The sequence below is a fragment of the Rissa tridactyla genome, chromosome 12 (assembly GCF_028500815.1).
Source record: "Rissa tridactyla isolate bRisTri1 chromosome 12, bRisTri1.patW.cur.20221130, whole genome shotgun sequence".
In the NCBI taxonomy this organism is placed as follows: Eukaryota; Metazoa; Chordata; class Aves; order Charadriiformes; family Laridae; genus Rissa; species Rissa tridactyla.
In genome coordinates this window covers 3,538,428-3,563,020 of record NC_071477.1, presented here as the reverse complement: position 1 = coordinate 3,563,020, position 24,593 = coordinate 3,538,428, and the positions used below count along the sequence as shown (strand labels likewise).

General features: G+C 43.5%; 2 protein-coding genes across 3 annotated transcripts in view; one reads left to right on the top strand and one right to left on the bottom strand.

Annotated features, from left to right (window-relative positions):
• The window catches only part of BIRC7 (baculoviral IAP repeat containing 7), a 52,359-nt gene that overhangs the window by 4,846 nt on the left and 22,920 nt on the right, over positions 1 to 24,593 (bottom strand). The gene's annotated exons all lie outside the window — the stretch shown is intronic.
• NKAIN4 (sodium/potassium transporting ATPase interacting 4) overlaps positions 1 to 24,593 on the top strand; it is a 55,765-nt gene that overhangs the window by 26,000 nt on the left and 5,172 nt on the right. For both annotated transcript variants that reach the window (XM_054218614.1, XM_054218615.1), the window contains exons 2-6: positions 148 to 285; positions 795 to 875; positions 9,501 to 9,698; positions 17,477 to 17,537; positions 20,702 to 20,786. In XM_054218614.1, the coding sequence (XP_054074589.1) occupies positions 148 to 285; positions 795 to 875; positions 9,501 to 9,698; positions 17,477 to 17,537; positions 20,702 to 20,786 (563 nt within the window). The remainder of the gene's footprint in view (positions 1 to 147; positions 286 to 794; positions 876 to 9,500; positions 9,699 to 17,476; positions 17,538 to 20,701; positions 20,787 to 24,593) is intronic.

The window sequence follows — 24,593 nt, the reverse complement described above, 5'->3', positions numbered from 1 at the left end:
TGACCTGGTTCATAGGCAGCAAATTGCTTTGGGAATGGAGTAGCACCTTCAGCTGCTGAGAGATTTGCTCAGGGAGCATGTCAAAACCTTGAGAATAAACATCATGAGCCCAGAAGCTGTAACTCTCATTTTCCTTCTCCCTTATAGCTTGCTGCATTAGAGAGGCAAGTGTTTGATTTCCTGGGATACCAGTGGGCCCCTATCCTCGCCAACTTCCTCCACATCATCATCGTTATCCTCGGCCTGTTTGGCACGATTCAATATAGACCTCGCTACATAGTGGTGGTAAGTAATATCCATTTTTTTCAGAGCCTTTCAAAGCCTTTCACAGCTTTGGCTCTGGTGGGATAAGGCAAGCAATGAAGAACCGAGTAAAGCCCTTGGGAAATCAGACATGAGCGTTGTAAACAATTTTAGCAGGAGGTACTGTGCTTAGGAACACATTGTTCAGTGTGCTGCACTTTCACTGTACTTGCTCCAAACTTGGAAGGTATCAGATAATTATTAGTGGTACCAGAGTAACACCGAGATGCTACACAACAGAAAGGGAGAACTAGGTGCCGGACAAAGGCATGGCAGAAGCTCTTCCACTCCCTCCAAACTTCTGCCCCTGTGTCTCTAATCAGGCAAGGGACCATCTGCATATGGGAAACAAGCAGAGGAAGAGAAGAGAGTTGCACTGCTGACTCAGGGCACTTAACTGCCCCCAGCTGCATCACATGTACATAAACTAATTCCAATGACTTCCTAATGTTTATTGCTTCTTTCTCTCCCCCCCGCTCATTCCCTTCTAGTATGCCATCTGGACTGCAATTTGGGTCACCTGGAACATCTTCATCATCTGCTTTTACTTAGAAGTGGGAGGGCTCTCAAAGGTAAGTAGGAGCTTTATGGGTGAGTGCCCAGGTTTTGCATCAATGGGATGGAGCTTAGCTGTGAGAGGCGGGGGTGGTGGTGTTCAGGTGGGTGGCAGGGGGGTGCCTGGGAGCGGGTCCTGTCCCCTTGCCTATGGAGAGGGCTGCCTTACTATGGATGGAGGAGTACTGCTGCTTGTATGGTAAAAATGGGAGGCTGATGATACTGATTTCTGGAGCCCTTTGCCGGTCAGTGCAGGTGGTGACTGGAGTAAGCCCTGCCCTTATTGTGTATTTGCTTTTTAAAGGTGAGAGCAAGCCTGGCAGCAGACCCGTCCTGAGGGGAGGTCGGGTTGGAGGGCTAATTCTCAGCCACGATGCAGAGGTGGCTGAGAAAGGCTATGAGCTAACTAGATTACAGCTGATCCTCTTGTGATCTGATAACACCTTGGGAAGGAGGTGTGTGACTTGGAGGGGAAGGCCCTCATGCAGCAGTGGGTGTGCTCTCTCTGCGAGCTGGTCCCGGGGAAGAGCGGCAGTGAGGACTCGGTCTGGCTGGGCTGACTTGGACCAAGGGCTTTGCTGTAACTCCATCCCTGACCGGTTCTGGATATTTTTCTGCCTCCCAGGTCTGCTGAAGACCTAGTGCACTTCAGCAACAGGGGTAGGTACCTGGTTGTTGCTACACCAGGGAAAATATTTCCCATTGCGCTGTTTGGAAGAGGCTCTTGTCTCTGTTGAACAGAGATTGAACCAGAGGGATGCTGGGGAGGCTGGTGCATCTCCCCTGGATGTGGCCTCAGACATGATGTGGCTTCCGTGTCTTAATTCTTCCTTCTTAAATATATTGGTGGCTATTCATGGCTCTTGGCCAGGGGTATCGTGGGTTAATATGGGAAGCTCTTTGAAGGCTAGATAAGCTAAGTATTGCTGCTTGCTTAATGAGGGGTGAGTCAGAAATAATAAAAATGGGAGGCAGGCCCTAAATTAAGCCTGAGCTGTAGCAATGAATTACTAAGTGTGCCTGTAGCTTAGCAGACTCTGAGCGATTATAGGATACAGGTTCATTTCGGAGCGCTCTACATCTGGCCTAAATTCCCAGGTCATACATCTAAGTTGCAGTCATAATTGGAACTGCGCTATGTTTTCTTTATCAGGCCTACAGTGAGTCATGAGTGACAGCATAAATCCTTTGCAGATAAGGAAATGTAACTTCCTAATTCCTCAATTATTCCCCTCTCAATTATCCACAGAAACTTTGAGAAAGTTCTTGCCCAAAACAGTGATTACTCATGATCTAGAAGCTCAGCCTGAGATGATCTCGGTGTTGGCTGTGACCAACTAAAAAAAGAATTTTATGTAACTACTTAAACATTTCCTTCTGCAGAGGAAATATTGGCTTGATAAACTGCTCTGGGAGCTTCTCTGACAGCCAGTGTTTGCTTCCAGCCAGCTGATTACTTGTGTTTACTAATCCCAACCCACCCCGCAACACGCCGGGCTGCTGTTCTGCAATTCAAACAGCACAACAAACTCCACTTTCTCCACTACATAGGAGCTTCATCTCATAACCTTGCTCTGTGCTGTGGCTTGTTTTAGCAAAGCCAGCGCACAAAGAACCTTTATTTAGCCTACAGGATGACACTTGTGATTGGGGACGTTTTTTTTTTATAGAATTGGGCTGCAGTACAAGCTGTTATTGACTCAGTGGACTTCTCCCTAGAGCTGCAATGAGAAATTCATGCTGTTAGTTTGACGGCAACTGGCAAACACAGCAGAGTATTTGTGCTTGCTTGGTGGTAAAATCCTTTACAGCCTTGCCTCTGTTCTTAAAGAGTTAATTTCATTTAAAAAGGCTGTCTTGTAAGAAAAACTCATGATGCTGCTTTCTTTCCACCTTCTCCCCTTTAACTGAAGTTATTTGGGTCTTTGTAATGGCCAAATGAAACCTGACTTCCACATGAGAACAAAAGATGCACTTGGAACAGGAGTTAAGGTTTCTGTAGGACAGTGTGGTGCTCTGCAGGCTGCACTCAAGAGTAGTATTGCTGTCCTGCTCAACCTCTAGAAACCTAATCCAACACCAGCTGACATCTGCTGAGTCTTATCGATCTCTGTCTTGGGATCAGATCCCAGAAGGGCACCTGGGCTTGGATGAGCAAGTGTTGGACGGGCTCTTGGAGGGGGCAAGGGCAGAATCAGCCAGGGGTGCTGCAGAGGAACAGGTATCTCTGTGTGTCCTCAGGGCCCTTGGGAGGAAGCTCTCCTTCAGTTCCTAATAAGAAGTCAAAGTCAAAGCTTGTAATTAGCCTGGCAGTAAGCAGGTAGACTGCAAATATTAGAAGAAGAGCTTTGGTGGAGTGAGGCTGATGGAGCTGGTCAGGTAAACACTAACTCATTAAGTACTAGACTAAGCACGAATGTGCTGGGGAGTGTTTCAGACAGGGCTGTTCCTGTGCAAGTCCCTCAAGGGGCTGATAGCTCTGAGGAAGGTCTTCAGGTGGTTTCCCTTGTGACTCCTGGTGAGCCTGTGGGAGAGAGCGGGGGGGGGGAGTGGGAGAGTAGTGTTCCTGCCAGCGCTGTGCTCGCCCCTCTGTATTCCTGACAAGGGCAGCCTGCCAGGGAGATCTCTGTCAGCAGCTAGCTAATTTATAATGACAAAATGCAGAAAGGGCAGTGAGCTAGAAAGAATGGAGTTTGTTAACTTGGTGGCTGGTAATGACAGCCCAGTGCAACTGAGACAGGTGATAACTCGGGTGGGGTGAAAATGGGGGGAAAGGATCCAAGTGTTTCTGCTGTAACAAGTTTAGGAAATCCTGAAGAATTGAAAAAATGAGGAAATGGTTATGTGCACTTATTGCAAATAACTCTTTGTGCTGTGGTGGGTAGCTCTGATCTCAGAGTGGGGAGGGAGCGCCGGCGGCGCGCAGGGAGGTGCTGGTGCAGCTCAGGGCTGAGGTGAGCACGGACGCTTGTTCTTGTGCCTGGCTGATCTCAACAACAGAAACCAGGGGCGCCACGGCTGCGGGGTCTGTGAGGTAAGGTCCCATGTCAGCCCACAAGCAATTTGGCAAAGGGGTTAAGAGACTATCTCTTAGTTATAAACTCCATGTTGTCAGTAGAATATGGGCTGGTAGGCGCATGGTTGTGGATCTGCAGTTTGGGGGCTGGCTATTTGCTTTCCTTTCCCATGCAAACACTTCTCCACTGACTCTTTCCTCCGTTGGGTTGTCTGCCCATCACTTCCCACCCTCTCTTTCCTCCTGTCTTTCACATCATTTCCTAAAGTGCTCTTCCTCCAGCAGTGCTTGCTGTCTTCTGGCCATGGAAACCTGCTCTGGCCAGCCCTGCCCAGGGTAGTTATAACTAGTTACTAACCAGCTACCTCCTAACCACTAGTGATAATTACCCTGAATTTTTTTTTTTTCCAAAAGGAAAATGCTCTTTCCTGCTCTGTGAATCTATTCTCTACTTCCTAGAAGAGCTAAACTGGACTGGTTTCTATATTTCTATCCTGTAATTTTTTTTCATTTTGCAATCTTTTCTCAGTAGGAATAAGAGTGTGAAATATGGCACAGCAGAACTTCATTAGGTGGCCAGACACAAATGGATCAGCATAAGTGTCTAAGAAAGCACTTTCCTTGTTGCTGCAAGGGCCTCCCTAAGCGTGTAGATGATGCCAGCTTTCCTGTAAGCGCTTTGCCAATGAGCAGGCAAGAGATAGAGCAATCTGGATTTGAAGGGTTGCCTCTCAGCACTGGCAGTGAGATGGTGATGTGCCTCCAAGCGGCTTTTGGCAGCGTTGCCTTGCTGACTTGCTCTGCTCACAGTTCTGAGCACACTTGCTGCATCTGGGGGAAATGCAGCCTCTGAAGGTGCTGTACCACTGCTCTGTGGTGCGGATCACAGCTGAATTTCCAGATTGCTGTTCCTCCTCTTCTGGTCTGTTGCTGTTCCACCTCCCTCTTTTCTCTTTGTCCATCTGGCCTTTTGGTTAGGTGGATTGTTGGGAGCAATCTCTGAAGTTTCTAGGCTGTGCTTGAAATAACATGTTAAGCTGCTCCCTCTCTACTCGAGTGTGAAACAGTCCCTCCTGCAACCCCCCAGTCTGAGTTAATTATTAAAATCCTGCTGGTAAGACATATGAGCATCTGTCTGTCCAGCTGCTGTGCTGATTGACTCTTCATCATGTACTTAAGAAACATTCAGAGGTTTGAGGAATTGCTGTTGTGTATTTCAATGTATTCCTTTGTCTTTTTCCTCTGGAATTATTCATCTTGGAATAGTGACTTTTTTTTTCCCTTTCTTTATATTGTCTGTCTACCCAGTGCTTTGATCTGAATCCAGAGCTGTGGTGGTGGTCTAAATCTCCTCTTGAAATGGAAGCAGCCCTTATTAGTCAGATGGGGCGGTTATTTGTATTCCAGAGAATCTGGATGGCATCTTGGGATGACTTTGTACCTGGAAAAAATACTGTGAGGAGGGTGGATAAATGCATGCCTAATTACAACTGTCCCTCCATTTAAATTTAGAACCTGGAAGCCTGGGATTTGGCCTTTAAATGCTGTGGCATTGTCAACAAGCCTGCTGAGAGACAATGAAAGTGCTTCTCTGTTGTCTCGGGGTGATACAGCTACCCAGCACACATGACTAAAAGATAAACATTTTATTTTCCTATTTTGATAAGAAATGTTTCCAACTGAAAAGATTTAAAATTCTTCTGCTGCCAAGCTCTGGGGGCTCCCATACAGGGCTCAATTTGTTTCTAGAGCCATTATAGTGCTGCTTTGCCTGATAATTAAGGAAATCTGGGGGGGAGGCAGTTCAGAAGGCTGTGAAAAACAAGAAATCTATCTCTGATAGTATCCCTTAGAAAATAATTTCAGTACAGCTTTCAGGAAACCATTTCAGAAAGGAACACAGCTGTCTCTGTGGGTGTCAGATGTAGGTGTGAGTTTTCCTGTGGGACACGGTGGGGTGAGGCTGTGAAAGGAAAATAGACTCTGTAAAATGTAGGTACTACAGTTCTAGTGCTGTTGCCTTCCTGCTCACACTGATGGCAAATGGATGGCAACCAGGTGGTACAACAGTTCAGAGTGACATGTGATTTTTTTTTTTTCTTTTTTTTTGGCTGGCCTTCAACATGCTCCCGAGAAAGCGCTTGTATCACTCTTTGCTCATATTTCTCTTCAGGCTGAAGGTTAAAGAGGAAGCAATAGCCCTTCAAATAGCAGCCTGTCACAAAGCAAGGGGGAGTGTGGTTACACACAGATCCCTCTCCCTTACAGCAGCGCTTGCTCGCTTCTGGGGCTGATTAACATCTTCCAACCTGCGTACCACTTTGGGGAGTATTTCAGTGTGTTTAGACTTCAGATGTGTTGCAGAGAGGTTTTGGGAAACAGCTGTTCCCTAAACTTGCTTGCAACTGGCTCTTTTCTCCTGATTTTAGTGTGCTGTTTCTATTTTGTAGTTCCACTTCTCTTCAACCATCTCCTCGCAAATGAAGCTGGCAAACCACAGGAGACATCCTGGGGTTGTTTTCCCAGTCTCCCAGCAAGCGCTGAGCAACTGGAGGTCAATTAAGTGATTTTCTTGAATGCTCTTTTATTGTGCCCCATCAGCACAGGTATCCTCCGAGGACACAAGCATTGCTTTGGATGTTGAGACCCTTTCATTTGTGCTGCCCTCGTGCCCTGCAGCACTCCAGACAGATGCTTATTCAGAAAGGTGTCTCTGAACGTGAGGACATCCACAATCCCAGTGTGCAATCAGTATTCATTTTACATCTGCAAGAGGGATGGCTCCTCTGTGCAAGTCATTGTGGTGCTTTTAGAATCCAAATGTGCTCAGTTTTTCCAATCTGCTCTTAACTGGAGTATAATTTTTTCCTTTTTTGCTAAGTTGGAGTATAATTGTAGGCAAAAAGCAGTGAGTGGTGCTTAGGACCTACTGTTCTTCCACCTGCCTACCTCCAGCCCAGCAGTGTTCTGCTTTTTCAGGCTTAATTCAGAAGCAAGTTCAGCTTCTGCAGCAAAGTTAAGCCAGAGCCAATTCTATGAGGACTGACAAAAGGGAGATTCAAGAAGGAAAGCAGCCTGTTTCTTACTTCTGCCAAATACACATAGATGCCTCTGTAAGGAGTAGAGCAGGCATGGAAGGGGCTCTTTGCATCAGTGAGGCAGAAGGTTTGGGAAGGCACCATCTGTGAGCTGGGAGAGGGAAGCCCTGGGGACGGAGGTTAAGAGTAGCTCCTTCAGTGCCCTGTGGAACAGCTTTGTTTCTGTGCTAATTGGGGGAAGCCCCAGGCAGAGAAACAGGAACTGAGTCTTTTTTTGGAGAAACGTGATTCTTTTCTTCCCTAAGAAAGTGGTAAGTGGCTTGTGAGAGGGAGGAGAGCACAGAAACTTGGAGGGATGGCTGTCTCCAGGAGGAAAAGCTTTTGCCGGGGAAGATTCATGTGTCTGAAACGTGCAAACTTGGGGAAGAAAGAACAAGCTTTGCAGAAAAGATGCAATTTGCTGGATATATGGGATGTCTGTGGGCCACTGAAGAGCAGTGCCCAGCAGAGGGGGCAAGCCAAAGACTCTTGTACCAAAATTGTGAGAAGCTGGAAGAGAAAAATGTCTCTAGAAATGAAGATAGCACAGCACCTTGCACTATGTGCATTATCCTGTAGCTGCCAATCTAATAATTATTCCCTGTAGCCTTTAAAATGCAGACAGCTCCCTTTAAACTCCCAAGTGTTAATAGAGTTTTCCCTATTGTCTTTACTAGTCAGGCTGCTTTCGCACTGGTGCCATACTTCATCTCCATGTCCTGCTCCATCTACTGTAAAACACATCCCATCTGTTGTGGTGATTATGTCAGGAGTTTGGCAGCTGTCTTCTCACTTAATTGTCCACATTTCTTAACATGTGCTTCCTGCAGCATATTTTAATATCAGCTCTGCAAACTGTTTTTGAGTATCTGTGGTGGAGTGGAGGGTACCTACACAATGTGCATAGCGGTGCAGTTGGTTTCTATTCACAGGTTTTCTGGCTGGCATTTAAATTTTCTGTCCCTGTAACTCAAGTTTGCCCCTGGATACAAAGACAGACACAGAAAAGTGTATCTGCAGGACTACCTGGCTAGCCTCCCTGTACTGGCAGCAGAGACAAGTCCTTTCTCCAGAGGGTAATTCAGAGCGTAATTCAGAGCAGGAGCCTGGATTAGCTGCTCTGAATCTGTTTTTCACTCTTGACTCTACAGGGAGCTGAGGCGAAGGAGCTGCCGCGTGAGGTTTCCCATGTTGGGAAGTGTAAATACCCCAAGCTCTGCTGTTCTGGGAGCTGCTTCTTTCCTACAGGGACTGTGTAGGACCCTGGCATGAGCAGCATGAAGCAGTGTATGGATAGATTTAAACTTTTAGTAACGGTTAGGTGTGTGTGTGTGGGGCGGGTGTGTTTATATCCAGTACCTATTTCTAACCTGTAGAGACACACAGATTCTCTGCCTGATCCATTTTATAATCTATCCTTCAGAATAAAACTTCCAATCCCTTGCCCTGTTTTGTGGCTGAAAGGAGTTGATTCCACATCAAAGTGACCTGAGAGGGCTGCTGGGGTGCCCAGCATTTAGCACTTATCTGTGAAGGGATGAGTTCATTCAGCCACTTCTGAGTTTGTCTTTTACCATCTGCGGGGGGCGGGGTTTGCCATGTCCTGTAAGCTCAAAATCCCAAAGCTCTCCCAGGTACTCCAGTGAGTACCACTCTTTTCTCAAGTGCGAGCAAAGTGTTGTCATTTTTAAATGAGCTCCTAGTTGCGAACCAAACTCCTGCACCGCTTGTGTGGCGTTTCACTGCGTAACCCCCCCAGTGGCATGGTTTATGTTATTGAACTAGCAAAGACAAGAGCAAAACAAAAAGCCCCTCTCGGGGTAGAGGTGATAAGGAATTGCTGGGGAAGTGTTTGCAAGAAGCTGCAACCATCACTGTGAGGTCAGCTCGGCTGGGTAAACTGACCTGAGGCCGGCAGTGAGTAAGGTCAACAAAAGACATGGATGTGCCATATGTGAAGAACATGGAAGGAAATCAGACAAAAATGGTAAGGGAACTTGTTAGACGTGTTAAAAGCTAGGAACAGAGGAAGATCTGTTGGGTTTTGAAACTCACTTTGGGGTTATGAAGTTCATATTTCTCAGTACTCTGTGCTGGGAAGAGCATACTCGTAACACATGATTCTGTGACAGGATGCTTAGTGCTGCCTTTTTTGACTTTTTCTTCTAAGTTTGCAAGATTAATCTCCCAAACCCAAAACTTGAGGGTTCTTTTCTGGGTGCAGGAACCCAGTGTTCTTGGGTCTGAAGCCTAGAAATTGTCTTTCTGCTCTAGAAGCTGCCCAGACCTGCTTCCGAAATGGGCTACATGATGATAAAATAGCTTTGGAGTGCTGCAGGACTGTCTCAGAAATGGTTCCCACCACAGAAGCCTGCCTGTGAAATACTTTGTAATAAGGAATATGAAGCAAATGTATTTTGATCTGTGCTAGCATTTTTAAGGGTGGGGATGTCAGAAACTTGAGGTTTTCCATTGACTTCATATGGCCTCCACCTGACAGCATCTCAGACACTTGTAAATGGAGATCTCTTTGAAACTTTTCTCTTTAGGACAGTGAACTCTTGACGTTCAACATCTCCCGGCACCAGTCATGGTGGAGTGAAAATGGTCCTGGCTGTGTAAGGAAGGAGGCTTCAATGTCTGGCATCAAAGGGCTGGACAGCCATTCCTACATCTCTGTGATAGGCTGTGCCCTGGAGTATCGGTACATCGAGGTCATGCACAGCTCCTTCCAGATCCTGATCGCGGTGAGTACATCGCTGAGACTGCCACGGGGTAGCAGTTTTTGAGGAGATGCTGTTTGGTTTTTTTTTTCCAGGCACAGGGGCTGGTCCATATTTTCCATTCCATTTTGTTTCATCTGATTGCAAAAGCTTCTGTAAATGGTTTTTTTGTTTGTTGTTCTCTTGTTATGAACAATATTGCTAGAAAGAACTGGAAATGGATACCAGCAACTGAACACCTGAAGTAATGCATCACATGTGAGCATACAATAACCAATCATTTTGTGTCCCTGTTGGGGTGTGGAAATTCATGTTTTGACAAGGACAGACACCCTTCTGAAGAAGGATTTCTCTTATTCCACGTGACTTAGTGATAGGTAGGGGAGCACGCATCTGCACGTTTGTTGTGAGGAAGTAAAAGGGAGAAGATCCTTATCTCCAGAATATTAAATAAAGTTTAAGGAAGCAGAAAACAACATGTTTTCTTTCTGCTGACACCGAAGATAGGCACTAAATGTTTCCATCGACTCTTTCCTCATCAGCGTCTTCCACAGGCTTTTTAAAATACTCTGCAGTAATTCAATGTCCTTAATGTTCACTGTTAATTAATTGCTTCTCACTTGTCTGTGAAATTAACTGAAACAAAATGTCCATTGTGCCCCTTACTTCATTGGTACTCCTGCATTTTGTAGCTGCATTAGAGCTAGCAGCCTGCATCTTTCTAATCTGTTTTGGCTTGTTACTTTGTGGTTAATGGCTTTATGTACAAATGGATGTGGACTGGTGAAACGTTCACATTTCATCTTTCAGTTTTGGCTTAAAAAAGAAGGGTAACTTGCCCCGATTAAATGTTACAGGATAACAAATAGAGAAATTCCAAGCTTCTGGAGTTTCAGTACTTCTCTGCACATTTTTGGTACAACTTTCCACTGTCTTGATCCTGCATTTCCTATTAGCTGGGATGATCTGTGTGACCCAGTGAACTGCGGGGAGGGGGGAAGACTCTGACTGCTCTCTTGCCGTGTCACAAAAAAGAGGCAGACAGAGAAGCTCCTGTTTCCTGAGTTGGATGGACTCCCTGGTGTGTGTGCTGGCTGTTAATATTTGGTTAGTTCTCCTTCAGGGAAAATGATCCGCACTAAGCTGTCTGCGAGTTGCTTCGAGCCATGTGCGTGAGCAAGGCAAACCAACTTATCCAGAAGAATTGAGCCTGTTGTCCTTTTATAAAGGGCCGTTAGCTGGAATGGGATTAATGCTGCTGAACCGGTGCTGCTCCTGACTTGGGTGAAACAATTGACAGATTTTAAAATCACAACATCCCAGACTTTTAAAGTGCAGAAATATGTCACTGTTAGCATCCTTCCTAAATGCCTGAGCTGGCAGGAGCCCCTGTGCCCCAGGCTAGAGCTTCAGCCAACAAATGGTCCTGAGTTTGTTTTATGGCAGCTTACTCACTTAGGCACATGGCCCTGAGCTAAGAGGATATGATATGAGTCTGTGTCTCTGGGTTTTCTCCTTTGCTTCTTCCCAAAGGCACATGACAATGTTCTCTGTGCATCTGCAAGGCCTACAAAGGGCCAGATGGGGAGGCAGAGGAGGGAACTATAAGATAAAACAGGATTTAGGTAAATATTTTCTCTCTCCTCCTCCCTGAAATTTAACTTGCAGTGGATTTCTGAATTCTAAACCCTGGAAACGATGCTAAAATACTTGTATGCAAGGAAGCCATATGGGCTGAGCTACGCAGAGTGAACTAAATTTCTGCTTGTCCTGTAATAAAGGTAGAGTATTGAAGCCCCAGGCCTGTAACTCCTGCCAGCTCTGAAATGCTCATATAATTTTGTCATGTAGTGGGCGAAATAGAGCTTTTCGTCTCTGCTTTGCTGAGGTAAGGCAGAAAGCAAGCCTTTTCACTTTCTTACTCAGACCTTGCCTGAAAACAGTCAGCCCGTTCTCTCCCTTTTTAGTCTCTGAGGGTCAAACTCTCTGATCTCTGCCAGTATCTTTTTCTGTTCTCTTTATCTCATTTTAAGGCAGATTTTATTACAGGCTGTTGTCCTTCCCAGAGTGCCTGGCAGGTGCTGTGCTGCCAACAGGCAGGGAGACCAGATCGATAGTATAAAAAACATGACGAGGAACTTGAAGGCTGAGGGGATGCAGCAAGGGACATGACCTACTTCCCTCCTTGTCTGCCACACATTTGAGACAAGAATAGTCTGTTCCCTGTTAAAAAGGGCAAGGGACAGCCAAAATCGTGCTTCCTGTAGTTTTTTGCTTTGCCTAATGGTTTTTAGAAGTTGTCAGGTTCGGGGCAGGGGTTGTGTTTTGTGTTTTTCTTATTCCAGATACGGTGGTGTGAAATCCATGTTCTTGTGGACAATGTGGTTGTTTTCTGGAAATACCAGTTCCTTGAGACTGCTGAGGAACTGTAGTGCACCGTATTATGTACTTGGGGTAAAGCTCACTGAATTGAGTCTTGCATGCCAAAGGAGAGGGAAAGCAAACCTGAACCCATATGGTGAGCACAGTGTTGGCTGTCATCTTGACTCCTGCTGACTGTATTATCCTGCTCCTGGGCATGCATCTGAAGATACATAAGGTCTCAGTCTGTTGTAGCTCAGAGCTCGTCTGTACTCCTTGAAGGCAAAAGCAACTCCTTTAATCTGGAATGCGATCAAACTTGAGCACATCAGTCACCGTGCCTGATACAAGTAGCTGTAGGGCCCAGTATGAAAATCTTTCTCAGTGCTTTAGCACAGAACACGTTGGAGGAAAAAGCTTACTGTAACATCTTAAAGCCTGTACTGGTATAGAAATGTCACTGTAAAACTAATCCTACCAAGCCAATTAGGAAATGCAACAGCACCTAGTTTGTCAAGAAAAGAAATCTGCTTTGTTTTTATCTTAGGAAGGATTCATCTTGCATCTCCCCAACTCGCCATCCAGCAGGGAGAGGAGTGATTTCTAGTTCTGAAATACCTGGCATAGCTCTGGGCTGTCCATATGGTAGTTCTGGGAGTGGGGAGGGTTAGGCTTTTCCTGAGGCCCCATTGAATGGGATGGAAATTGTAAATGTCTTCCCAACCGAGAGAACTCATTGCCTGCCTGTCTGCTGTTTTCACTCAGACTGACAGGTTGGAAGGTTCCCAGGAAGGAGGCAATGCAAGCCTTGACAGCAGATGTTATGTGAAAAGCAACGTGCAAGAGATGCTTTGCTGTTGGCAGAAGCTAGATTTTCAGTGGTTGTATTTGCATCCAAAGAGTAAAGAAGGTCAAGGAATCAAAGGACTTCACCTCTTTTTGCCTCTCTGGTCACAATAGCTCTCTCACAAGCTGGCTTTTTGCTTTCTTGTAGCAGAGATCTCTTCATTTCTCCCCTCTCGCACTGATTAGAGCATACACACTTCATTAGCTCTGATTAGAAGTGAAATTTACAATACATCTGTCCTGAAGGAGGAGACTCTGCACATATTCTCGGTGGTGGAAAAGCCAATGGCAAGTTTTTGTATTGAGAGAAGAGTTGAAGAGCTCAGAAACCTCACTGGGACAGATGTAGACTCAAGCTAAGATTTTACACAAGCAACAGTAACACCTCCTATAATTTGCCTTCCCATCCTTCATGTATTTTGCACACTTGCAGCCAGCTGGTCCCTTTCTATAGATCCTGCTGTAATTCAGTCTTTCTGGCTCCAGCACTTTCGTTCAATACTGCTATTTTATGAACACTTTTCAACTCACTATTAAAAAGTTAACCTCAGATGAATGAGGGGCAGAGGGATGAACAGACTTAGTTTTCCTCATTCCCTTTGGGCACACTTGTCTCTTCCTGTCTTTCCTGCTCTGCTGATTTACCTGCAGAATGCTTGGGACATCCCAGCTCTATCCTCTTTTGTTTGGCAGCATGTGTGTTCCCAGGCTGTCTGACAGGCTGACTGAACACACCTGCCTACAACATGTGTTCCTAATAAAAAGCTTAATCTGATACTTCTGCAGCCTGGAGGAAGCTGGTACTGAACATGCAGAACAAGTGGAGAAACAGCAGCAGGGGCTAAAGCCCAAGAACATTCTTTGGGGAATTAGAGCAATAGCTTAGTGTCATTTTACATCACTGATGTTTTCCCTCCTCTTCCACCTCCCCTATGTAATTCACAAAGATCTAAGAATTATTGGTATTTCCCTGGGATAGGAGAGCTTAAAACTCTCTTTCATATTGAAATCACCAACCAAGATGGCACTTGGAACAAGAGTGAAATTACTTCCAAATTCTTGGTCTCTGAAGTTTTCTGTTCTATGGTAATTGCTGCTAAACTTGTTAATCTTTGGGGGCTTGATACATCTTCATCAAGGATGTGGTCAGAAGGGAATCACCGGTGTCTCTTGGAGTCTGCTCACCCCACATTCCAGTAGACTCTTCCAGTGAAAAGGAGTGGACAACAGGAGTGGCATTTCTCCTCTGTAGCTATATTTCATTCCTAATTCATGCGGAAGACATGGGGCATCCCAGGAGTTCATTTCATCCCTGAGGTGATGTATTTAATTATATTTTAGGTCAGTCCATATAAAAATGCAATTCATATTTATGTTCTCTGTCTCTTCCTTCCTTGCCACTGAAACTCTCCTGTTCTGGCCAGGTCACGAGACTAGCAAAACTTCTTTGAAAAAAAAGTGCCATTAAATAAACAAATTTTTATTGATGAAATTAATGTAAAGAAGGAATGGATTATAAAGTCAATTAAAAGTAAATTTTGAACACTAAGCAGGTAATTTTTGAAACAAATCCAGGAAACAGAAGAAATGAAAAAGAAAACCCTCCACTCCAATGGAGCTGGAATTAGAGATTTAGGTTCCCTTAATTCACTAGCTTTTTGTTGGTTGTTTTGCTTTTTCTGAATGCAAAAGGTCACTTTAGTCATAAAAGGAAAAATGTACTGGCTGAGAGGAATGATGGTTGAGGGTTATGAGGCATTAATTTATGTGCAAAACAAACTGCCCAAGTCAATCTTGCTGTTTGCTTGGTGCTTCTGAACCATGAACAATTTTCAGAGGTTTAACAGGTTCCCCGTGACAGTAGAGCTGATAATCTTTCATGCACTCTGCCCATAAACTGGGCAGATAAGTAATTTTCATTGTTAATACTATCAGGAGTTCCCTGACACAGATATCACATAACGTTTGTGTGTATATGTTTTAGAGTATAATAATAGTGAATGGATTCAGGGCTGCCACTTTGCATGGCTATTATCCTAAAGTTCCTACTCTGAGGCTTGATGGAAAGTCTGGGGAATGAGAAAACCTTCCTAGAGTTCCCTTGGAAACAGGGCATGCATTCAAGGTGTATCTTTCCTGCTTGGATACTTGTGAGTATGTAAATTGCATGATTTGACCTTACATCCTATAAAATGTAAAAGACTAGACCTTCAAGCTATAGAAATGCTAGAGCAAGTACAAAGAATGTAACCACACTCCTAATTTGATCCTAGGCTGAGTGCAAACGCACTTACATTGGAGACCAGAGTGCGCAGACGGGTGCTAGACATCTCATTGAATGCTGGCACGGCTTTAACCAGGAGCACTCTGTTTTCCCAAGAGCATCTATAAGTGTTGGCGTCATTAGCTACCACAGCCCAGCTGATGAGCGCTAATTGCTGATTTCGCAGCCAAGCCTGCTCATGACGCGAGGCAGCGGGGAGAGGCCTCGGGGCTGCGTCAGCACCACGGCCAGTTCCTGGGCCGGGGCCGCTGCCCTCCTGCGCGGCCACCAAAACTGCCCCAAACTTCAGAAAGGAAAAAAAAAAAATCCCAGGTTTTATGTTAGTACAGAACAAGCAATAGAAGAGAAAAAAAATCTCTGATTATTCTGATTTTTATTTTGTTGGTTTTTGTTTTGTTTTGCCTTTTTTTGTGTGTCTGACATCAAAGAGCAACTGTTGTACTCAGAGACAATTCTAAAAGTCAGCAGGTAAAATTTGATTGGCCATTGCATGTGGCTTTGCAGTTACCATCGTACCCAGAAGGATTTATTTCTATTTTTTTTTTCTGCATGAAATCTTCTGTAGCTCATAGAAACTTAGTATGAAGCATTTCAAAAATGCACAGCAGGGGAACGAGTGAGTCCACAGAACTACGTCCCCTGCACTGCAGTACTGGGACATGCTTCCATAAGGCTCACCCAAGAGGAAAGGAGAGAGGTGGCTTGTCTTTCAGATCATTACAGAAAATTGTAAAGGAAATACAAGGTTTAGTGATGCTAAAAAAACCATTCCATTTCCTTCCAACAAGGTGTGTTTTGCTGGGGAGAGCTGGAGAAATCATGAATGCCTTATAACTCCCCACTAGAAATCTCATTATCTTGCCTTTTGTTTTCTGGTGTGATGTATTTTTCTGTCATATTAAAAATGAATGGACTCTACTTTTCAAGCTCTACCATGCATCATTCTGTCTTCCCTTAGAGTGAGTCACTGTATGTTACATTCTAACTCTTGTTCAAAAGAATTGAGTTCACAGTGGAAAACAATTATGTCTCACAATAACTTTACTAATACAGTTACTGTCAACCAAGATCTTGCTAAGTGGGGTGTTATGTAAAGATGTAAAATGAAGGATGGAGAGGATATTTGATTAACAGGAAGAAGGCAAAGCAAAACAATACCCTGCTGGGTCTAGAATGCTTACCTCCCGTAGTACCAGAAGTTTGTTACTCTATTCTGGCTGAGTAACAACTTGCTACTGAAGCTGAATGAGACAGTTCTGATGCTTTAGAGCTTCTGCAAACTACCAAGGACAGACCCACCAGGCTACTTTAAATTTGTTTTTTTTAATGTTCACTCTAGTTTTCTGCTCTAAAGACTGCTCTGAGCAATGGGTTGACATGAGGGCCACATCATGCTAGGATGGCTGTTATTTGAGAGGCACCCTGTTGTTTTACTACTCCTTCCCTGCTTCTGTCTGCTTCCCAGAAGGTGGCAATTTACTGCTAACCTATGCAATTTGTGAATTAAGACCACTGCTAACATCTTGTGTGTTTCTCACCATGCTCTGGCCCATTTACTTTGCAGGCCCAACGCTTGATGTGTCCATGCAGAGGTGTTTATTCTGCACAGATAGAAAGAACCTTAGAAATTGCAGAGCTAGAGTAAGACAGGGATTTTTTTCCAATGAATTTTTGATCTCCAGGCCTAAGTTACTAAAGATTTCAGTGTCTCTGAATGTTGTTGCCAGTACATCACCATTTCTATGGTTAACTAAGTTTGTATCTCATCAGCATAAAAACTACTCGTATCTTGTTGGTAGCTCCTGCACCAAAGTAATTTCTCTTCCCTTGCCTACCCCTTATGACAGGAATATAAAGCTGATGAGTTGTTGTCCCTGGACCTCTGTTAATAAAACCTGCCCCTGAATGTCTGTGTATCTGGCTGGTACGTAGCTGTCTGTCTAAAATGTTAGATAAGGCACTCCCCAGCATCCTCATACCTTCTTACAGACAGTAAACTTAGCACGGTAGTTTCAATGCCAGCAAAGCAAGCCCATCTTCTTGCCAATCATTCTAGCAACAGCAGGATGCCACTCTGAAGGTGAGGATGGGTCTTGCAAGTTTTTATTTGGACCTTTGAGTACACTCCCAGCAGTGTCTTCCCTTAAGCCTACACCTGCACCCCCTACCTTAAGAAAACATGACTTGGTTCCACCATTACAGTAATACTGCCAAGTTGACTGTAAATGTTGGCTGTTGAAGTCATGCCAAGTGGGTTTTGACCAGTCTCGCAAGATTGATGCTAAAATGATTTATTCTCTCTGTTTTCCAGCTAGTGGGCTTTGTCTACGCCTGTTACGTTGTTAGTGTTTTTACAGAAGAAGAAGACAGCTGTAAGTATTTATCAACAGATCCCTTGGCAAAGGTTTTATTAAATTTTATTTCTCTCTCAGATGTTTGTCTATCAGGACCGAGTTGCCATCAGACTTCTTTCCGTCTCTCCGTCTATGTGATATGGCACTACCTACCAAGAAACAGCTGTTCTGACTGTGAGGTTTTTCCCCCATGTCACCATGTGTTAGATGCTATAATTCTGCTACTCTTTCAGCCCAAAACAGCTTGATGTTGGCTACTCACTCAGACTGGGCTTTAGAGAAACCGGGCAGCTTCTTCTGTTCTCAAGCTTATATAGCTTAATGCTACTGAAATAATTCCATTGTAATTAGGAGTACCTACAACAGAGAGTACAGCCTGGTACTCAAGTAGGCCACCTGCTGAGTATCATATGCCACAAGGGGAGGATGAAGCAGAGCATGAGACTTCTTGCCAAGAACCAACCTGACCACTTAATTTAACATCAGAGGAATATTATATCTGAATTACAAGAAGGAGGAAGGAGCTGACTCTCTCATGTTTGGTATACAAATATCTTAAGTGTCATGACGTGTCAGAGAAGAGCAAAGACTCAGAGGAATCTCATGGGTGGCTGGGTCTGTGGCTTCTATCCAGATATCTATAACCTGGTCCTGGATTACATTGCCCTTCTAAAACTCCCTTCGAGAGCAAGAATTTTGCAAACAAAAGAACAGACACATAGGGTTCAAGTGAATATGAAATCCGATTTCTTTGGCAGTGTTGCTTTTCTGTGTTGGAATTCTCAGCATGTTTGAATCAGTAAAGTCTTACTGAAATCAATGGGTCTAGGCCAGTTTACTCCAGGTAGGGATCCAATCCAAAGGCTTTACATCCAAGTATCACTTCTTTAAGACATTCATTAGGTTTTTGGAAGCATTTTTGTTGTTTTAAAGAGCAGCTGGCATGGATTTCAGCTGAAAAACAACAGCTTTGAACTGAATGTTTGAAAGTATGTGAAGAATGTTGATTTCATAGGAGCGAGATGAGATGCATTTGCTTATCTGACTTGTCCTGATGTTGTTCTCTTGCTTCCTGTGTGGCTGAAGTCATTCTACTGACTTTATTGATCATTTGTTTAGAGCTTGGCAGTGCACTTAGCAGAAGTGCTACGCTGTAAGTAATATTTTAGAAATTACCCTATAGCTCTTCTATTAGCTAAATAGCTTCAGTTCTGAGCCCCTTTTGAATATTGTAAAGTAATAACTTGATAGAGCTCATTTTTATAGGAGAGTTCTGTTGGGAGAGGCAACCACATAGAAGAAAACATTATCTAGAAACACAGAGTTTTACTTTCAGGATACGTATTTTTTTTCCACTAACAAATTCCTTTTCCCTCCCAGTTTCCCAGCTTGGAGTTAAAATGCCAGTTTGAATAATTAACAATGACAAACCATCAATATTTCACACTCACAGTGGTAGATCCTTCCAGTGACCTGAACAAATTTGAGCTGGGTTTTAATTTTCTCTTCCATTTGTGGTTTCCTTTAAATGTTGCTTTGATATGCAGCATGAAGTAATTATAAGTGCTGAGGCACATTAATCAGGAAGCTCATGCTAACGTGATTTTCATGAGAAAACACAGCAGTAGGGATCTACTAATGCTGAATTGTGGGCAAGAATATTTTAGATGTGCTAATGTGCTTTAATATATTGCAACAATGAACCACAGTTAAGATTTTTTAAGTGACTTGGATTTTGAGTGTTTCCATGGTTGGGTGCTCAGATGATACCTTGTTTGTTCAAAGTATTAAACAGTTACTGGAAATTGCAATTCTTTAAGGTTTCCCAATTTATACATTCCACAACTGAGGTTACATAGTCAGTATCTGCTTTTTAAAACTGCAGCCTGTCTTGATTTTAAAATACTCAAATGTTTTCAAAAGTGGCTGAGAAAAGGTCAAGTCTCACTGGAACTACTGGGAATTATCCCCCCAGTTAACTTAAAACCTCTACAGATTTTGCCCATTGACTGACAGTTGTTCCAAAATCACAGTAGCAGCATGAAGCTATCCATCAAAATGGAATTTGTGAGACTATATTGTCCTTGGGTTTCTAAATATATTCTGAGAGGAGTTTTTTTTCCACTTCCAATATATTTAGTAAACACTTTTTTATTGTTCACTAAAAAATACCAAAACTTTTTAGCTAAAATTTAAAATAATAGTGCCACCTTCAGGAAAGAAAAATAAACAGGCATTTATATAGTTAATAAGACTCTCCAGTTATTTTTAAATGGCATTGGGACCAGATAGCTTTCACACTTCCAAACAAAATGCACTAACTTGGCACCAAAAAGTGGTCAAAGCTGGATCTATTTTAAAGGTTTTTGCAAGGCCTACTAGGTTAGTCACAAATCACAGCACATCATACCCCTACTGACCTGACTACGTTGGCCGTTTCAGTAACATAGACTTGGCCTAATTTCAGGGGAACTGAGGGAGACTTGGAAAATTCTTCTGTGGTTACTAAGGGAATTGTCACTTAAAACTTTCCTTGTTTAGTTACGTTGCCCTTATGTGAATACTGGAGAAGGGAAGCATTGTTCCTACTTGTATGCAATTGAAAGAAATTGAGTTGGCAGAGGGGACGTGAAAAATATCAGAGCTGAAGATAATGAGGTATTTGCAGTTTTCCAAAGCTGCTGTTGTCTGTCTTGCAGGAAAGACAAGCGGGGCAAGAAAATTCCCACTTCACTATATAGTCTTCATGGGGATTGCTGTGCTGCCAACTTCTCTGCTGGCATTCACTCACGAGCCATTCCCCAGCTTCCTTCTTTCAGCACATCGCTGAATGGCTGAGGCTTTGTCAGCTCAGTTCTCGTGTGAAGTCACAGCATGGCGGCAATACCCAAGGAGGCTGAGGGAGGCCCTCTTGTTTTTCAGGAGTCTTCTGTTAGCTCTCTGCTTTAAGTCTTGTGCTAGCTGAATCTCCGCCTTGGCACACTTGCCCATCCCAGGAGATCCTGGAAAAGAGGTCTGTATAGGCAGAGATTTCCACCAGGCAATCCATACTTGAAAAATCACTTTTCTGTTCTCTCACAATTTTTTGTGTTATGTCACGACATGCACCAATTTTTTCTTTCATTTCCTTTCAACTTTCTGGCCATGTTTGTTTATTTATTTGAGTTTTGATTTTTTTTCAGTTGATTTCATTGGTGGATTTGATCCATTTCCTCTCTACCATGTCAATGAAAAACCCACCAACCTTTTGTTCAAGCAGACATACCTGTAAGTATCATCTCCTGTGCTAAGAGGCTTACGCGTGCCTCTTAGTTTGATGGCTCAAGAGTGCCACAGGTTTGGGGTTTTACCTCCTTGCAGGTTGATTTCTCCAGCAGGCTTTTCAGGCATGGAAGGAATGAACAAGTGGACACCAGATGGGGTGAAACTGCCTCTGCTTAGCCCCAGGTTGCCAGGGTGAAGCTGGGATTGCCATACTTGGCTTATGGCAGTGCTGTTTGATAGGAAGCAGTGGGGCCAGCTATAGGATGTTATTGTAAACAAATTCCTGGATGCCTTTTCCTTGAAGAAAGCAAAGAGAGGCTTTTCAGCAGTGAATGGTGCCCAAGCAATTAAAGGTAGGAGTTGTAAGGAAGGAAGGGTCAGCCTCAGTAGATGCTGAGAGTAAGCCATAGCGACAGCAGAATATGATCCTCTGTCTCAAGGTTATATTGTAGTCTGTTAGGCAGAGCCTCAATGAAGGATCTTCAATGAGGTAAAATCTATGCAACATCTAGTTATTTAAGCCATATTTTATCTCTATGGACAGTCGCAACTGAACTCTGCAATTTTCCACCCATGCAGTTTTCATCAGTGGCCATGTCTTTGTCATCCTCCAACAATCTGCTCACGGTGGCACCACAAAACTTGACCCTGTCTTGGATACAAGATCTCCCTGCATCTGCTTGTACTCTAGGGAACCTGTAGTGTACAAAACTAACACACCCGTGAATAAAATTAAACCGAGCATTAGATGGTTTCTATGCAGGATGGCATTACTTAAGGGCAGGATGGCCCTTAAGGTTTCTTTTTTTTTTTAATTCTGTTGCCTACAAGAACAGAGGCTTCTATGTGTGGAGCATCCCAAGAGTTCAGCTGAGAGCAGGGAGCAGAAAGGGGTGTTGTCCACAGCAGCTCCTCTCATACCACTAATCGATATCCACTGTTGAACTCCAGCTTCTGCCCTCTGATAATCCCTTCTCAATGCTGAAGGCACAAGTTTGCACTTTCACACAGTCCACTTAAAAGCTGGTTCTCTAATGAGATTCTCAAACATAAAAGCCAGTATTATCTGTTCAAAGTAGCAATAAGATCTGAATTTTTGATACTTTTGAAATCAAGCTGGAAGATGGCAGCTCAAGGCACAGAAATGTTTTAAAGCAGCTGCTAAAGGAGATTTTTTGGGGGGAATAATGTTACCAGAGAGTCCTGTCTAAAAGAAAGACGCGAGGGTGGGGGAGAAAAGTGGGGAGGAGGGAAGAAAAACTGCCCCAGATAGATTTGTAGATGTGCCCCTCTAATGTAGTGTGGACTTACTGCCCACTTTGTCACTGCAGCACAAGACCAGGAGAACAAGTAAGTTTTTCAAAGCAGTTAAATTCCCTGTAACTTTGGGGGTTCTATAGCATTATTAGAAGGGATGCTACAGGAGATTAAATATTGATTTCCCTCTCATTTTGTCACAGTGGGATGGAATTTTCCACAGTCTGCAGAAGCTGTGGAGCTTTAAGCAGCTCCCTGATTTACTAGCCTGATACAGCAGTGTGCTGAAGAAACATCACACTTTTACCGTATGGGGTGGGGGCTGGTTTTTTTCTTAAAATGAAAGACACTAGTACTTATAAATGAAGTTTTCTATATGGGGAGATTATAATATGAACAGAAGCCAGCAATGTAAAACTTCCTTACAAGGGTCTCGGTAAGATGGTAAGCTACTAATGAAGTATGCAAATAATTGTGATGTTCTTCAGTCCCATTCTTAAGACCATCACTTATCTAGTGATAGCTTCTGCCAGCACAATATAATACTTCTTTCTGGATAATGGGAAGTGAAAAGTGCTGCTGGGCAGTAGATAAGGTGACGCTCTATAAATTTCACAGCACCCACCAAATAGCAATTTTCGCTTATTTATTTCAGCCTAGCTATTGCCTCTTACCCACATGTATGAACAGGAGTGAGAGGAGGAACGGATACTTGATTCTCAACTAATGATGCCATGGAGTTTCGCAGTCAGGGGCACTGAGTGCTAGATGCTCTTGTCCAGCTGTGAAAATCATTTTATGATGACTGAAGGCATTTTCTTTTTTATGTACTGTTCAAGAAGATGCAAAGCAAAAAATACATCCAACTTCAAGTTTAAATTTATAGAACAGCTAGGGATCAGGAACATGGACTTCCTGGTTTTAACTCCTTTTGGTTGAAGGAAATGCTGAATGAAACCAAATGTGTGCTACAACTACTGACTTGGAGCTAACTGCAGCCAGAACTTTCATTTTAGGATGGCATCACCCTGTTATTAGTAGTGAGCTGCTCTCCTGACAACACACTTGCCCTGTTGCCACAATTCTTTAACAGGATCGCTTTCCTTCATTGCCTAATGGAATTATCCTATTCACTCCAGTTTTATCTATCCTTTTCTGATGAGATCACACTCTCCTCTCCTTCCAGTGTGCTCTTTCCCTTATCCTGGCTTGCATTTTTCCCTAGTCTCTCTTCTTCATTTCTCTAAATTTAGAATTTTCAAGGAGGCCCCACAGAACAATGGCAGAGACCTAGACCAGTGAGCACAGCTTAAGTCCAAGACCAAACCCCATAACCCCTGTATCAAGCACACAGCCTAAGAATTAGATAACTTAAATATGCTGTCACATTTCAAAGATATTAAAGGGAGACTGCTGTGTATCTTGGCAGCCTACTTCAGTGGTTATTGCCTACTAAATTCAGTATTCAAAATGTACACCCCATTTCTGGTCTTCAGCTTCTAGCCGTTGCACTGAACAAAGTTCTTAAATACCTTTGCCTCTTACTAGGAGGAAAAAACAGTTATCCAAACTACTACTGGTAACTGGATTGTGGTATGGAAGTACCTGTTATCTCCCAGCTTTATCATGGTAATCTACTCACCTCCTTGACATCAGTTGTAAGTGTCCAGTTAGTGGAAAACCTCACAAATTATCAAGTCAAGTCAGGTGTTACTTTTCTTTTTTAAAAAAGCCAACAACAACAACAAAAATTGTTGCTTACAATGGCACGATTTAAGTGTGCTTCATCTTAATTAGCACCTCCAACACTTGCACAGCAACAATTATGTTCTATAAATACAGTTATTTCTATTTCAGGTTCCACAACTGCTTCTGTTCTACATTTCATTGACTCTAGGGGTTTTTTGATTGTGATAGTTCCTATTTCGAGTCACAAGCTTAAGTAAGAGAGACTCAAATTTCTTGAAAAAAAATTGTTCTGGAAGTTTTACTATGTAACAGAATTTCCCTTAATCTCATTGCTGCTTACCAATCAAGGCACTGCTCTAATTATTTAACGATAATATATTAGGAATCTTGATAGAATATATGTTAAAGTCTTCAGTGCATGAGTTTCTGTGTCAGAGTACTTAGCCAAAGGATAATAAGTCACTTACTGAAAACCAAAGTATTTTTCCTGAGGCCAAAAGAGAACATTTCCAATGAGTTTTCAGGAAGGAAAGGCTGAGCTCTTACTCCTCTGTAGCTAAAGCTCAAATTCAGGCTGTGCTTTGCTTGCACCACTGTCTCCTCTTATGCTGCACAGGACAGGACATCAGGGTTGCTTTTGTTGTTCACCTGTAGTAAAGGATTTCTCATCATTTGAGGCAAGGAAGCATTCTTGCACTGATAACTGTGGGAGGGTTAACCAAGACAGCTTTGAAGGGTCTGACTAAAGCCATTATCTCCATGTGCCCTGCAATACCTGCCAAGACAGGAGGAGGCACAGATCTTCATGATCATTTGTCAGCACTTCCTGCCTGCTGCATCCATTCAGTCTTTTGACATCATTCT